At 43.0% G+C, this 17,503-nt stretch overlaps 1 protein-coding gene across 1 annotated transcript in view; it reads left to right on the plus strand.

Moving 5' to 3' along the window:
- LOC126334987 (probable chitinase 10) overlaps positions 1-17,503 on the plus strand; it is a 377,522-nt gene that overhangs the window by 342,339 nt on the left and 17,680 nt on the right. The window contains exons 11-14 of the mRNA XM_049997795.1: positions 347-501; positions 3,490-3,630; positions 7,640-7,787; positions 14,774-15,082. Coding sequence (XP_049853752.1) covers positions 347-501; positions 3,490-3,630; positions 7,640-7,787; positions 14,774-15,082 — 753 coding nt within the window. The remainder of the gene's footprint in view (positions 1-346; positions 502-3,489; positions 3,631-7,639; positions 7,788-14,773; positions 15,083-17,503) is intronic.

Consider the following 17,503-nt stretch of genomic DNA (forward strand, 5'->3'; position numbering starts at 1 on the left):
TGAGTTAGAGGGTCTTTAACTCTTCTTCACTTTCCACAATTCCAAAAAATGTGTTACAATGCTGCAAGGGCAAGTGGCGTCATTTAGCTATCGGTGTTTTCCAGAATCCTAAGAATTCTACACACAGGATTAATAGGGATAATATTATCTAGAGTAATTTAAATAGATGATAACTGTTTTGTTGTGCGTCTGTGTTAACGTCTGCTTTTTATTTGCTTTTCAGAACAGCTTCTGTGAAACAGTGTTCCTTAAGTAGCATTTCCAAATATATTGCGATTAATCTGTTTCCCTCGATCAGATAATTTGGAAAATATTTGTCAGTAAACATGTGTGGTGTCGTTTCCAGGTGCTGCTCGCTATCGGAGGATGGGCATTCGGATCGACGCCTTTTAAGGAGTTGACATCGAATGTGTTCAGGATGAATCAGTTTGTGTACGACGCCATCGAGCTCCTCCGAGACTTCAAGTTTGACGGTCTGGACGTTGACTGGGAGTACCCGAGGTATGCGTCATAACAGTGACTTGTGACAAGAGAAACCGATGCGATTATATATACATATTAGTTCCAGTAAATCGTAACGAAGACACCATGCTAAAAATAAGTATTTTAATGTGTGGAGTTTGGTGGTGAATGGACATGGAAGAATGGGATCAAAGGGGCACTTGTAGATACATTTAGCAAAAGGCTGTGAATCTAAGAGAATTTGTTGTAAATACGAATAAAAAGCAGGCTCTCTTCATTACAATAGAGAATCTCAATCTTATTGTCTCAGCAAGTGGAATACTGTTTAGTCTTTTAAGCACATCACTCGTTTTTCAGCCAGAAGTTCATTTTTTCGATAATGTTTTGAGATAAATTTTGAATTATTCTTACGATTACCATTCTGCTGCGTAACTGGTGGACGGGGGTGCAGTATTTGGTGGTGAAATAACAACCCAAACTCAAGTCCCTTATTAGTTCAATGTTAATGTGTATACAATAAAATGCTCCTCTTTTGTACATTAACTTATAATTAAAGTAAAATCTGTGCACACGAACCAAAAACAAATCATCATATAACAATGCATGAAATTCTGCAAGCCTAGAAAGAATTTTTGAACAGTCACGTTACATAATGGTGATAAACTAGCACCAAATTTCACATGAAATCGGAAGTACTATTGTATACTAATTCAAAACTTATTACGTGTTTCGGATTGTATCAACTTCTGACCGTTTGATGATTTTTGAACTGGAGATACTTTCTTTATGTTATATGTTCCAGAAATTGAAGATATATTTAAACATCCATAAACAACAATTATGTGGTACTATCAGAGTCTACAAGATTGATAGGTTGAAAATAATATTAAGTAGTACTTGTAATAGTTGTACTTACTATAAATAGTCTTCAGCTGCCATTATCTGCTGACTAACACAATAATTGTAGCGCATTTATATTTACCCGACGTTCATTCGGATTTCTTTGAACATTTCATGAGGGCCTCAGTACATGATTATATGAGGGAGTGCTGAAAAATAATGACTTCTAACTTTTATTTGAAAACGTCATTAATAGTCTATATCTCTATTCTTCAAGTCTACGTGTTTATTTCTCAACGTAGTCACTCTAGTGACGAACACATTTCTCCCAGTGACAGACCAGTCAGTTTCTTGATACTGTCGTTGTAGAATGGCTCATTTTTTTGACGGAGCCTCAACCTCATCCCTACTTGCACGGCTTCATCATTATCAAAGTGAAGTACTAGAATGTGTTATTTAAGTTTTGGGAACAGATGAAAATCGGATGAACCACAGTCGGGACTATGTGGATAACTATCGACGACAGTGAATCCAAGACGTCAGATAGTTGCAGATGTCACAACGTTCGTGTGTGATCTCACATTGTCATTCTGAAGCAGAGGGTTCTCTATTAATGGAGGAATTTTTTGATTTCAAAACTCGATTGCAGCACGCTGTTTCTCACGCACCGACATCGTTAAGTAACACACCGCCATGTTAGAAGTCGGTGCCCTATAGCGGCAGAAGGCTACAAATATGGAGACGTGAAGAATGCTGATGTAGAATGTTAATAACGTTCGTTTTATTTCAAACGCTATAAGAGTTTTCACTTCAAAAATTCGGAGGCATTATCTTCCAGCAGGCCCTCTTGACAGCTGCAACTACCATAGAAAAAAATATAGGTACATTATGTTATTAACATGGGAAGAAACATTTAACCTTTTACTTTATTCATATATGACAGCAAGTGAATCATTTCAGTAGTGTACGTTCACGTGGTTGCTCCTACAGCGTACTTGTCTCTCTGTGGTGGTTTTTCCTTCCGCTGCATCTAGAAACCAAACATTGTGTTTGCTTGTGAAGTGTTATTGATTACACAGTTCGGCATACAAGACGAAAGAAAAGCGCACAGAATTCTTCTCTCTCGATTTGACCCTTTGTGTACCACGTAAATAATTATTTCTGAATTAATTTTCGGTTTTAATAATAATTTTTCCATCGATCAGACGGCTGTTATTTCCAAACTACTGACCACTTTTTTTCAGTTCTAATTCGTTTTCTCTTGAGGTGAGAATCTACAACATTCGTTCGCAACTTATATCTGACCGCAATTTTATGGTCTTCAATTTTCATCTCTTACAGATCTGTTCCGTATTCTTGGGCCCACTTGCACCAGGCAGATCTTTCTAATTTATTTTAGTAATGTATTAACTATTATCTTAATAATTTATTAATTAATAATAAATAATGTATTATTCATCAAAGTTACTATTAAATAAAAATTGAAATTAATATATTAATAATTTCGTAGTGATGTATTCACTGTGCCTCGTTATGCGTAAATACAATCACAACAAAATTCAAATTTAATCGTTACAAAGTTCACATTACTCGTTACAGAACACAAATTTAATTGCTACAAAGCTCAAATATATCTGTCCACAGTAAAAATAAGGTTTAATTGACAATTACTGTAATAAAGCTCTGATGGGAACACTGTGAATACATTATTAAGGTGTGTACTTGGTTTATACTGCAGTTGGAATCACGAACGTTGGCGGTCGCGTTTCGGCTTGTTCTGAGCATCTACGACAAGTATGCTCAGACAGCCAATGAGTGTTCAGTATTTTCTGAGCGCTCTGCTGTTAATGGTGTAGCTAATGCGAGCGTTAAACGTAATCATAGCCAATTGTTTACTGAAATTAGATTTCATATGTTGCGAATTGTCATTGTTGATTGTGGTTGTAAGAGACAAATTCTGCATAAGTAAGCGAGAGACATTATTTTGCAGGATTTCTTCTAGCAGAAAGCATGCGCATGCGCATACTGCAACTGTCGCTTGGAATCTTCAGCAATGCAATCATCGTCCGTGCCTCGACATGCGCGAACCGCCATCGTTTGTGGATCGAGCTGTACTAGTTATGTGATATGACTGGGAGATATGCACTACGCGAGTACGCAGTGTAAGAAGTGTTGCCTGCATTGCAGGGGCGCCGACGATCGCGCGGCGTACGTGAGCCTGCTGAAGGAGTTGCGGATGGCGTTCGAGGGAGAGGCCAAGACCGCAGAGCAGCCGCGGCTGCTGCTGTCCGCCGCCGTGCCCGCCAGCTTCGAGGCCATCGCCGCAGGGTAAATTTCGAACTTACAGTGTAACGCAACAGTGTCCTGCCATCATGTTTGAAACTGGGTAAAATGGTCGATTATGAGTCACACGTCAGTTCTCGGGATGGAGGAAGGCAAAGAGTCACAAGAAGTCTGCCGATAATGGCAACTGCTGGTAGAGTCTCCTAGCACTGTTTCTTGGGGATCTGTACATACAAATTTGAGATTCATCAGGGTTATATGGAAAACGACGATTGTATATGTGTGACAAAGAACTGATGTTTAGGATGTGTGTGTTTTTGGTGTGTGTAAGATTTGGGATTAAGCGGTAGAGGATGCCATGGAGATTTCATTAGGGAAGGTAGGGTATTCCATAGCTTACGATCGGTAAATTGCAAGGATTATTTCACATTGTGTGTGTAGGAGGCTAGGTGATAAAAATTAGTTTGGGAATTGATGCGGCGTGTACAGAGATGGAAGAGGGGTGACACACAGTTCAATATTCTCAAGAATGGGGAATAAAATACACTGCGCAACAAAATTAAAGAATCATTTTTCGAAATCCTGTAACTATCGCATTGCAATGTTTAGGTTTTAAAGTTGGCTCAAAGCTGCCCATAACCTTCCTCTGCGATGATGTAAAAGTATGGCGCGCTGCGACGTCTTGTTATGGTTCGCCGACGCTTGAAAGGTGTCGACAAATGTGGAAAAAAAAAAGCCACAGCTCAGAAATTCATTTCAGTTGTGACGTGGATTAACGATGTCACATTGGCACCAAATTTCACCACAAACTGCCTAACGCAATATTTGAAGGGGCATACGATGGAAAGATCGTCATAGCCTTCTTAATTAGCGGCTGCTCTAGAGCCTGAAGGTAGACAAACGCAACCGAAAGGTGTCGAAGCGGTTGCCTATCCCTCAAGCGTCAGAGCACCCGCCAGACTGAGTTAGTGTTGAAATTTCTGACAGGTACATTTGTAACTTGCTCAGCAAAGGTGCGTGGGTGTCACTGAGGATGTTGTCGGACTGGGGAGAGGGGGGGAAGGAGAGTGGTGTCTTATAGGGATCCTTTGACATTTTATTCAAGCACATGTTAATGTTGAACTCCGCTCTTATGGCACCACAGAAGGGCGAGGAGGGTCGAAAAAGCGTAAGTATCCTCTGATGCTTCTGATCACGTTCAGATTTCGTTACACGGTTTTGAACAGTCCCTAGTCGTTCTAACCCGTACATATAAGCAAAAACTGCGGTCGCGCTGCAATCGAAATTGGTGGTATAGCTTTCAGTGGGGATGCAGCCGCACAATGTCTTCGCAGAATGGTTGAAACGACCGATGGAGTAAGCAGTGTCAAGGGTTGCCATAAACGTTTTCCTGCTCCTGATCGCACAGTTGTCATTTTGGACCACGAAATCTGGTGGGAATCAATACGCAAGGGAAAGGGGTGGCGTAATTCACGCTCTTCATGGCATCCACGGAGGCCTTTTCGTGCCGTTTCTGAGCGGCGGAGTGTCTGAAATGTTTTCCGCGGCCAACGATAAGAAACTGGATATCGTAGTTCCGACTTCCATGGCAGATACGTCAAAGGAAGGAGTGAAGTGTGAGTAAGGGGACTGTGACGTCCTTTCTATTGTGCGACACGTCCACAGTGCCGTTGTGGAGAATTGTGATGAAATTTGGTGACATCATCAACTCTCATCACACTTGAACTTGTAAGCTATGGCGTTTTTTATTTTTATTTTTTGCGTGTGTCATCGATACCTTGCTATCTGAAGCGTCTCCAATCCAAGCCCGAGGGTGACGTTGGAGAGCGCCACGCTTATGCACCATTGCAGAGGTAGGTCGTGCGCACCTTTGAGTCAAATTTCAAACTTATGCGTCGCAATGGGTGGGGAGTGGGTGGGGGGGGGGGTTAGGAATCGGGGTTTCGTAGAAGTGAGTCTTTATTTTTGTTGCGCAGTATGGATTATTGAGATTGCGAAGTATTGATGGTTCAAATGGCTCTGAGCACTATGAGACTTAACTTCTTAGGTCATCAGTCCCCTAGAACTTAGAACTACTTAAACCTAACTAACCTAAGGACATCACAAACATTCATGCCCGAGGCAGGATTCGAACCTGCGTCGGTAGCAGTCGCGCGGTTCCAGAGTGAAGCCTAGAACCGCTCTCCCACACCGGCCGGCGAAGTATTGATTACTGAGATTGCAGAAGATAGGGGACAGAGAAAGATGTGCTTGATATTGAAAGTAATTTACGAACCTTGTGATCTGGTACAGGACACGGATAGTGGAGGGCAATTTGATGCGAAAGTCTGGATGACAGTTCATCTCCCACAACGTTTAGTGGAAAAGTAACTACACTAGTGTCCAAAATTAAAGCAACAAAGGGAAATTTTGCAAGGTTGCGTTTATTTTGCTACAAAACAGTGTAAACAGGTGACAGTAATGTATAAACAACATAAAGAACACAGAATGAAAACAATCACAAAATGCAAAAAGTAGACAAAAATGTTCTTCCTTTTTTCCAACTTAATGGATTTTCGCCTGCATTCCGACAACTGTCATCGTGCTCAGCATGGGGTGTTACGACCTCTGGCAGCAGTACAGGCCTGACAACGACGGAGCATGCTGTGAGTGCTGACAGCAGTCTCATGTTGAGGCAGTAACTCCCATTCTATAGGATTCAAATCGAGAGAGCAAGCAGGTTACGCAGTATCTTCTGTTTCCAAGAAAACATCAACCATCTGTGCTCTATGAGGTCGAGCATTATCGTCCATCAATACGAAGTGTGGACGCACACCACCTCGCAACAACCACGCATGAGGCCCCAAGTATCTTCTCGATACTTGACAGCAATTAAACCTTGCCAATTCACCGGCACAATTTCATGAAGTATTCCCTGGGCACGCCATTAACGATCGATCTTTTTTCACAATGTTTGGATTCCAAAATCGTGTTCCGCGTTCGTTCCAGATGCGAATGCGTTGAGAATCACTCTCCAGACCAAATAAGGATTCGTCTGCGAAATGTACACTGTTCAACCGTGCAGGTGGCATGTTGACAACTCCACTCTAGACGTTCCCTTCTGTGAAGATGCATCGGAGGTATACATACAGAAGGTTTCAGACAATATAGGCTACTCTTCCGAAGCCTTCTGTACATCATTTGTCTCGATTCAACACTCCCAGTGGATGCTGCGACGTCAGATGCCAGTTGCTGTGCAGTATTAAGACGGTTCCGTCGTGCCCTTAAGGCCAAATAACAGTCCTCTCTTTTTGACTGTCGGCCCTGCCTTAGTTTTCGGGATACACTTTCGGTCTCTATAAATTGTCGCCACAGTCAAGAAACAACAGAACGATTCACATTAATCTATCGGGGCACATCACTTTTCGACTGCCGTGCTTCCACTCTTCTTACGGCACTGTACGACAGAGTCCGGTATACGTCTTCTCTATGCCAGGCTGCACCGTCTGTCACTGTGTACACAACGATTGTAGATGTGGGATTATCCGGCGGACACTACCTCGCTTGATAGGTGCCCTGACGTCATCGTTGACGTAGTTGCCCGTTAACCGGAATGCCACCTTCCGGGCAGAACACGATTGTACGGACATCTGTTGACATTTTGTATGATTATACCGTGAATTAGACACAAGATGGAGAAATGGTGGTTTGTTGCTTTAATTTTGGATACCAGTGTATATGGGATGGAGCTGACTTCTGTACAAAATTGGCGTTAGTGACGATGGACTGAAGGGAGGGTCTTTTATGTTTTAATTAATGCTACGGGATTTAGCCTGCCTCCTCAGTTGGTTTGTAGTTTTAGTGGTTGAGACGTATTATGGACTTTATTAATAATTTGGGGATGGGGGGGGGGGGGTTGATGGAATTTTCAAGTTAGTTTTGGTCTAGTGTAAGTCCTGGATGAACGACGTATTTCATTCTCCTTGGAAATAGTCCCTCAACACGATAAATGTTCATGTACGTAGTTCCAAGTCCCGGTGAAATGTGTTAATGCGAGCGACCATTTCCCTTCCAGGTACGATGTGCCCGAGATCTCCAAGTACCTGGACTTTATCAACGTGATGACGTACGACTTCCACGGGCAGTGGGAGCGCCAGGTGGGCCACAACAGCCCGCTGTACCCGCTGGAGAGCGCCACCAGCTACCAGAAGAAGCTCACCGTTGTGAGTACTTCCTGCTGGTCAACTTCTCTGAACTCTACCAGCAGCGCGACACAATGTTTTTAGTCTCTACACTGTTAAGCTGATAATCTTTTAACCTTGTACCGATTTTTCTCACCCAAACAAATGATTATTACCTTTGAACTAATATAAATGCGTAAAGTTAGTTGATTGTGAGATGCAGAGGATCAAACAAAATATTCATTCGTGTCAGAGTAACATCAGAACGTTCTTCTGTCAAATATTTTGGTCAGATTAAGAACAATTTTCACTCACTGTGACAAATTTCAGAAAATCACTAAGCTCTTTGCGGTACAGGGATGGAAACTAATCCTATATATTTAATGGCACGCTTCTCACAAAGTATAGTCGTATGTATTCAGTACTGATTTGTTCGGTGTTACGAAGTATCTTTTTCTACTTTTTGATATTATTATGAACGTATTTAATGAAAATCCCTTAAATTATTTTGTTTTATTTTTTAATACTGTATCATTTTGAAGTTGTGTCAACTGCAGCAGGGTGGGTCAACACTGCAAGTGGAATTTTTTCTCTCTTTAACAAAAGTAATCGCTATTAAATCCTTAGATTGACGTAGCGATGGATCACCCACGACTGTACATTTCTAAAATCACTGTAATTAGGTGAACTGACACAGGATTCACAATTTCAGTCTCGTAAGTCCTGTCATATAAATGACATCAGCGAAAATACCCTGTTCATGGACTTAGACTATAAATAATTTACAAACCAATACATACTGTATGGGTAATACGAAAATAAAACTACCAGTTTTTCGTAGAACAACGAGCGGTGGCTCGTTTTTGCTTGAGAAAGACTATAAAAATTCGTATGCATTACCCACTGACTGTTTAGTTATTTTCACTGTGCGTTTCGAACGTTGCCCACAGATATTAATGCACTGAACTCGCAGACTGAAATATCAGGGTTAACATCCTCGTCCAGATATCCAGATTTAGTTTACCTTGGTTTCCCAGAATCACTTCAGCAGAATTCCGAGATGGGTTCTTCAGAAAGGCGGGACCATTTTCTGACCCACGTCTCCATGTGTGTCCACTCAGAGCTAGCTCTCCAGTATAAAGATATTCCACCCCTAAGTTCCATTTCTTCCTAACTTCCACTGTGTGTAACACGTAACATTTATTACACTATCGCACCGCAAGTGTACATTAAAATGCTAACATCATTTGACTGAATTTGCGTTGATATTTTAGAGTTACTTCCGGATGCAGGAAGAAAATTAGAGCTTTAAAAGGTTGTGACGCCGTCGACAACTATGTAATTAGAGACAGTACAGGATGGAGAAAGAAGATGGTAGCCTCATTTCTAATCAACCATCTGATAATCACCTTAAGAGATTGTGAGAAATCAAATAAAACCTAAATCTGGATGACTGGAAGATGACTTTAAACTCTTTCCTCAGCAGTGCGAGTTTAGGGTCTTAACAATTGCGTAGCCTTGCTTCGTACAAAGCGGACGGGACTTAAATCAGTTTCAGGATGATGAATAAATTGCAAAATGGTCTGTGATTATGCGTCCTTCGTTTTTCTAGTTGTAGCACGAAGTACGTGGCACTGTCGTCACAATGATGTTAATCATCTGATGTTTCGTCGCTTTTGTAGCAGTTCCCAGTAATAATCCTGACTGCCAAGAACTACTCCCGACTTTTTTTTCCCCGGACGTTGGACATTTCCTGGTGATAACAGCACATAATGTTGTGCCTGAGGGCTACGGCGGGACGAAGCCTCTCCGTCGTTTCTAGGTCTCCGGTTTAAATACACAATACTATAATGATGTGCAATGTACGTTGACCTTTCGGACTTCATCTCAATAAAGTAACCGACATTTCTAACATAACAACTGTATTTTTTCCGTCTACATCGAGCAACAGAATGAAATCCTAATCCACGTAATAGTAAAAGGTTTATTATGTAGTCTCATTTACAGTTGTAAATATTATCTTCGACCGTTGTGAGGTGCTGAGGTTTTAATAAAAATAAGAGCAGCAAATTGTAAAAAGTACATAAGAAATTTTTATAGAGATACATGTAGACCTGTACATTCAGCTATATTTACATTTTCTAATTTGATGGAAGGATTTTCTTGTAGATACTAATCACAAGATATTGAAAGAAATTTGGATTTGAGTATTCATCTTCTTCATTTGTCAGGCATAACATTTCGGCCACTTTTCTCTTGTCTAGTACATCTCTACACCTACCTTTAAACCATCCTTTGCTCCTCCTCCTTCTCTCCAGTAGTTTCAGCACCTTATCTTCGGCGTGTCTGACTGCAGTCGTGGGCTTAGGCCATAATTAGTCTAAACCATTTTCTTTCAGGGCACAAACCTGTTTCGAATTTCAATAGCATATCTGTCCTTAGCGTGGTCCTGTCTAAGAACATCTGGGTTTATTTTTCGGTATGCTACTCTTCTCCTGCAGTCACACATTCTATCCTTGTCAACACAAGGTAGTGGTCTGATGCTGTTTATCTCTTCTACATTTGATGTACTCATTAACACTTTTGTGTCTATCATCCAGAAATATGTGGTGAATGTGTTTCTCAGTGTTTTGGTCAGGTGACTTCAGATTGGCTTATAAATGCTTTTGTTATGAAACGCATAATTCTTGAGTTTCTTGGCTAGTATCATTCCGTTGTTGCTGGAAGAGTATAGTCTATATGTCGGGGGGGAATATAGGGTCCCAAAAAAGCATCTTCCTAATTTGGCACTGTCCTCACCAAGAAGCACTTTTTCATCGTAGATCAATGAGTGATTCTAAATTATCCTGTGTGCTAAAAAGGTCAAAAAACTATAGTGCCTATCATTTGCATTACACTACTGGCCATTAAAAGTGCAACACCACGAAGATAACGTGCTACAGATGCGAAATTTAACCGAAAGAAAGAAGATGCTGTGATATGCAAATGATTAGCTTTTCAGACCATTCACTCAAGGTAGGCGCCGATGGCGACACCTACAACGTGCTGACATGAGGAAAGTTTCCGACCGATTTCTCATACACTAACAGCAGTGGTTCATGGTGTGGGTTCCTGTAGTCATGTCCTAGTTCATGAACCACGGGCAACGTATGAGTGGCCAATTAAGTGGTCCCGACAGTCGGGATACCAGTTACTTTAGAATAAGGCAGGGCATCTCGGACATATTCTGAGTCGTGGTCACTTTTGTGCTCATACGGCAAAGACTACCAAATCCACCGGTTAGTCCCTCAACCGTTAGGGGTAATACCCAATGAGACTCAGGGCAAGTAAGGCTAGCAACCTGCTTCCCTGGTACTTTAAATATGATGCTGGCAACAATCAGAGCAAAATGCCTCGGACCTTTGGAGGTGACGGAGTCCCACCTCTAACTGACAAACCAGAGACTCCTGAGGTACGACTTGGCAAACAAATGGTAATTAGATGGGGAGCTATTAATATCAACGGGGGCTACTCTGGGAAGAAGGTAGAGCTGGCAGAGGCTGCAAGTAAAATGCGGTTGGACGTTTTAGCTGTTAGTGACATTCGGGTAAGGGGTGAGAAAGAAGAGGAAGTGGGAGAATACAAGGTCTACCTGTCAGGAGTCAAAGCAGGAATAGCCCAGTGGGGTGTAGGGCTGTACATCAGGAAAGAAATGGAACCCAGCGTAGTTGCAATAAGGTATGTAAACGAACGACTGATGTGGATAGATTTGACAGTGTCTAGCAAGAAAATTAGGATTGTGTCAGTATATTCGCATTGTGAAGGAAGATATCAAGATAAGATGGATAGTTTTTATGAGGCACTCAGGATGTAGTTGTTAGAGTAAAGGACAAGGACAGTGTTCTGCTCATCGGTAATTTTAACGTCAGGATTGGAAATCGAACAGAAGGGTATGAAAGAGTTATGGGTAAATTTGGAGAGGATATGGAGGCCAACAGGAACGGGAAACAACTCTTGGATTTCTGTGCCAGTATGAGCTTAGTAATCACAAACTCCTTTTTTAAACATAAGAACATTCACCGGTATACTTGGGAAGGCAGGGGAACCAGATCTGTTATTGACTATATAATAACAGATTAGGAATTCAGGAAGGCTGTGAGGGACACACGTGTATTCAGGGGATACTTTGATGACACTGATCATTTTTAACCTACAGTGAAATTAGGACTGTGAGGCCGAAAGTGCAGGTGGTCAGGTCCATATGTAGGAGGATAAGAGTGGAGAAACTTCAGGATAAGGAAATCAGGCACAAGTACATAACAGCGATCTCAGAAAGGTACCAGGTAGTTGAATGTAGTCAATTACAGTCATTGGAAAAGGAATGGGCAAGGTACAGGGACAAAGTACTAGAAGTGGCTAAAGAATGTCTTGGAACAGTAGTGTGTAAAAGCAGGAAGAAGAAAACAGCTTGGTGGAATCACACAGTCAAGGCAGCTTGTAAAAGGAAAAAGAAGGCATATCAAAAATTGCTACATACTAGAATTCAGGTAGACAGAGAAAGTTATGTTGAAGAAAGAAACAAAACCAAACAGATAATTGCAGCATCCAAGAAGAAATCTTGGGAAGACTTTGGAAACAGGTTGGAGACTATGGGTCAAGCTGCTGGAAAATTAATTAGCAGTCTTCGAAAGGGAGGTAAGAAGGAAATGACAAGTATTGTGGACACGTCTGGAAAACTGCTGGTGAATCCTGTAGATGCCTTGGGCAGATGGAGAGAATATTTTGAAGAGTTGCTCAACGTAGGTGAAAATACATTCAGTAATGTTTCAGATTTAGAGGTTGAATGGGATAGGATGTGAACACAAAATAAGCAGTCTTGCATATGCGGATGACTTAGTTGTCATGGCAGATTCGATTGAAAGTTTGAAAAGTAATATTTCAGTGCTAGATCAGCAATGTAAGGACTATGGTATGAAGATTAGCATCTCCAAAACGAAAGTAATGTCAGTGGGAAAGAAATATAAACGGATTGAGTGCCAAATAGGAGGAACAAAGTTAGAACAGGTTGACGGTTTCAGATACTTAGGATGCATATTCTCACACGATGGCAACATAGTGAAAGAACCGGAAGCTAAGTCTAGCAAAGCTAATGCAGTGAGCGCTCAGCTACGAACTACTCTCTTCTGCAAGAAGGAAGTCAGTACCAAGACTAAGTTATCTGTGCACCGTTTAATCTTTCGACCAATTTTGTTGTATGGGAGCGAAAGTTGGGTGGATTCAGGTTACCTTATCAACAAGGTTGAGGTTACGGATGTGAAAGTAGCTAGGATGATTGCAGGTACTAGTAAATGGGAACAATGGCAGGAGGGTGTCCACAATGAGGAAATCAAAGAAAAACTGGGAGTGAACTCTATAGATGTAGCAGTCAGGGCGAACAGGCTTAGATGGTGGGGTCATGTTACACGCATGGGAGAAGCAAGGTTACCCAAGAGACTCACGGTTTCAGCAGTAGAGGGCAGGAGGAGTCGGGGCAGACCAAGGAGAAGGTACCTGGATTCGGTTAAGAATGATTTTGAAGTAATAGCTTTAACATCAGAAGAGGCACCAATGTTAGCACTGAATAGGGGATCGTGGAGGACTTTTATAAAAGGGCTCTGCTCCAGACTGAACGCTGAAAGGCATAATCAGTCTTAAATGATGATGATAACAGCAGTTGACCGGCGTTGCCTGGTGAAACGTTTCTGTGATGCCTCGTATAAGGAGGAGAAACGCGTACCGTCACGTTTACTACTTTGATAAAGGTGGGACTGTAGCCTATCGCGATTTCGGTTCATCGTATCGCGACATTGCTGCTCGCGTTGGTCGACATCCAATGAGTGTTAGCGGAATATGGAAGCGGTGGGTTCAGGAGGGTAATACGGAACGCCTTGCTGGATCCCAACGGCCTCGTACCACTAGTAGTCGAGATGACACGCATCTTATCCACATGGCTGTAACGGATCGTGCAGCCACTTCTCGATCCCTGAGTCAATAGGTGGGGACTTTTGCTAGACAACAACCATCTGCACGAACAGTTCGACGACGTTTGCAGCAGCACGGACTATGGGCTCGGAAACTATGGCTGCGGTTACCCTTAACGCTGCATCACAGGCAGGAGCGCCTGCGATGGTGTACTCAGCGACGAACCTGGGTGCACGAATGGCAAAACCTCATTTTTTCGGATGAATCCAGGTTCTGTTTACAGCATCATGATGGTCGCATCCGTGTTTGGTGACATCACGGTGAACGCACATTGGAGGCGTGTATTCGTCATCGCCATACTGGCGTATCACCCGGCAGATGGTATGGGGTGCCATTGGTTACACGTCTCGGTCACCTCTTGTTCGCATTGACGGCACTCTGGACAGTGGACGTTAGATTTCAGATGTGTTACGACCCGTGGTTCTACCCTTCATTCGATCCCTGCGAAACCCTACGTTTCAGCAGGACAATGCACGACCGCATGTTGCAGCTCCTGTACGAGTACGAGCCTTTCTGGATACGGGAAATGTTCGACTGTTGCCCTGGCCAGAACATTCTCCACATCTCTCAACAATTGAAAACGTCTGGTCAGTGGTGGCCGAGCAACTGGCGCGTCACAATACGCCTGTCACTACTCTTGATGAACTGTGGTATCGTGTTGAAGCTGCATGGGCAGCTGTACCTGTACACGCCATCCAAGCTCTGTTTGACTAAACGCCCAGGCGTATCAAGGCCGTTATTACGGCCAGAAGTGGTTGTTCTGGGTACTGATTTCTCAGGATGTATGCACTCAAATTGCGTGAAAATGTAATCACATGTCAGTACTAGTACAATATATTTGTCCAATGAATACCCGTTTATGGTCTGCATTTCTTCTTGGTGTACCAATTTTAATGGCCAGTAGTGTAGTTCCTCTAGCGTCCATTTGGGCTGATCCCGTTGATTTGCTATACATTTAGTGTTCCTCTTTGATACGTGAGTGAGACGCACGTAGTGTAACAATATGTGTTGTTGGTGTGGCCGTGCAGGATTTCAGCGCACGCGAGTGGGTGAAGCAGGGCGCGCCCAAGGAGAAGCTGCTGATCGGCATGCCGACGTACGGCCGCAGCTTCACGCTGGTCGACACCTCCAAGTTCGACATCGGCGCGCCGGCGTCCGGCGGCGGCGCGGCCGGCCGCTACACGGCCGAGGCGGGCTTCATGGCCTACTACGAGGTGTGCGACTTCCTGCACCACGACAACACCACGCTCGTCTGGGACAACGAGCAGCAGGTGCCGTTCGCCTACCGCGGCGACCAGTGGGTCGGCTTCGACGATGAACGCAGTCTCAAGACCAAGGTGAGGGCCGGCGCTCAATCTTCTGGCTAATGTGTCACCATCTGTTTTCTGTTCACGACAACTCCAATCGCTGGAGGACAATGACGAATAATCGATAAAGCATGCCACACAATTAACACCCCGTATCGACACGCCCAAATATTAACACTTGTATTGGGTGTCCCAAACATTTGGGGTAAAGTCAAATCAATATTTTGTACAAAATCTGATCAAAAGTATCCGGACACGCCTATGTAATATGGATTTGACCAGTAGAAAAGAAGGTGGCTACTACTGTGTCCTTGCGTCGTCAGTAGCGAAGTAGTAACACCAGAAACGATCGGCAACGAGAGCTCAGTCACTTCAAACATGGACTAATCGGGTAAAATAAGGCCACGCCAGACCTCGTGTACTGACAGACAGGGACCGTCGAGCATTACGGATGGTGGCTGTAAAAATCGCATGAAATTAGAGGAAGGACTCGCTCGTACGTTCCAAGTGCCAAAACCAGTCCAGCTAGCACAATTACTGTGCATATGGCGTGATAAAGAATGAGATACAAAGATCAAAAAGCTCCTCGCAGGCCACACGTTTCTGTAGTCGGTGCTACGTGACACTTGTTGTATTGTAGGGAGCGACATAAATGGACATTGGATGATTGAAGACGGGTGACTTATAGTGACCAGTCATATTACATCCTCTAACAGTCCGGTGGAAAGTTTGGGATTGGGTTTGGCGAATGTCTGGACGATGTTACCTGTCTTTATGTGTAGTCCAAATGGTCCAAATGGCTCTGAGTACTACAGGACTTAACAACCGAGGTCACCAGTCCCCTAGGACTTAGAACTACTTCAACCTAACTAATCTAAGGACATCACACACATCCATGCCTGAGGCAGGATTCGAACCTGCGACCGTAGCAGCAGCGATGTTCCGGACTGAAGCGCCTAGAACCTCTCGACTACAGCTGCCGGCTATGTCTAGTTCTCATAGTGAAGAGTGAAGGAGGTCAAATTAGAATGTGCGGGTGTTTTTCGTGGTTCAGTTATGATCCCCTTATCGTGCTTAAGAAAACGCTAAATTTGAAAGGATATTAACACATTTTACACCATTGCGTACTGCTTACAGTAGAGGAATATTTCGGAGACAATGATTTTTTGTACCCATATGACAACGCTGGCTCTCCAAAAGCATCATAAGTGAGGCAATGGGTTGTGGAAAATGATATTTCTCAAGCAGACTGACCTGCCTAATCTTAATCCAGTGGCTCACGGTTGGAATGAGTTCTAACGTCGGCTTCACTTCAGATTTAGCATCCAACCTCCCGGTTTCGTTTGTTGAGGAAGAATGGGCTGCTGTTCCACCACAGACAGACAGTTCATTGAAAGTATCTCGAGCACAGTTCAAGCCGCCATAACGGCGATGTGTGGAAACACCCCGTATTGCCATCCACTAATAGGTGGCCGATTACTTTTGATCAAATTACGTATGAGGGAGCAAGGCTTTGATGATGTTGATATTGGTTTCTGAGAACCCAAAGGCATGCTTATCAGCGCCCTTTCAGAATATGAACGGTTGGCGGGAATAAATTCTTTCGTCGCAAGTCATTTTCGTGAGACAATGGCCTGGCAATGTGGACTGAGGCAAGTATTGCTCATAGATTCACTAAAATGGATAGCAAAAATCACAGTGGTCGTGTGCCCGTCTACATGAATGTTCGTGCCGTTCCTAACGGTAAAAAATAACTGATACAGCCATGCAATAACGTGCTGAACAAAACAATAATTAGCAGGAAAACATCATACCTTGGTACATGTGGTTGGTTGACTGCTAATTAAAAACAGTGAAAGAGCCAACCACTGTGAGGCGATGGTGCAGTTTAACAGCTCTGTGGATGGATGTTAGAACTGCTTAAAAATCCAGAATCTCAGTTTAACAATACATATTAAAAGAGAAATGGATACACAATGAAATGGTTAGTAATCAATATTTCTGGCGGCACTAGATGAGAAATAAGAAAAGTACGAGTTCTGGATACTCCGTACGTGTCATAACCATTTCTTGCAACAACGTCATTCATGGCACTACTCTTAAGAGCAAAACACAATTGTCTATGATGTCCACAACCACTGTTTGCAGTCGATGGCTGCTTATCGAAAGGAAAGATGAAAGTCATAGCACATCGTTGGCTGGGAGAACTTAAAGCTTTCCAGGCGGGCCTTCGGCTGAGCACACTGTAGGGAGATAGGCATGTGCATATGACTGTGTGCGTGTGTGTGTGTGTTTGTGTGCATGTCTCTCTTACAGCTTGAGAAAGGAATTCCATTTCGAAAGCTAGCAAAGTAAAGCTCTCTACCTTTTGAGTATCTGTCGACGACGGAGCGGTTCTGACTTTAAGTGAGTCGTCTCCTTTATTTCCTAAACAGTTCATTTATCGGGTAG

The sequence above is a fragment of the Schistocerca gregaria genome, chromosome 2 (genome assembly GCF_023897955.1).
Source record: "Schistocerca gregaria isolate iqSchGreg1 chromosome 2, iqSchGreg1.2, whole genome shotgun sequence".
NCBI classification, from domain to species: domain Eukaryota; kingdom Metazoa; phylum Arthropoda; class Insecta; order Orthoptera; family Acrididae; genus Schistocerca; species Schistocerca gregaria.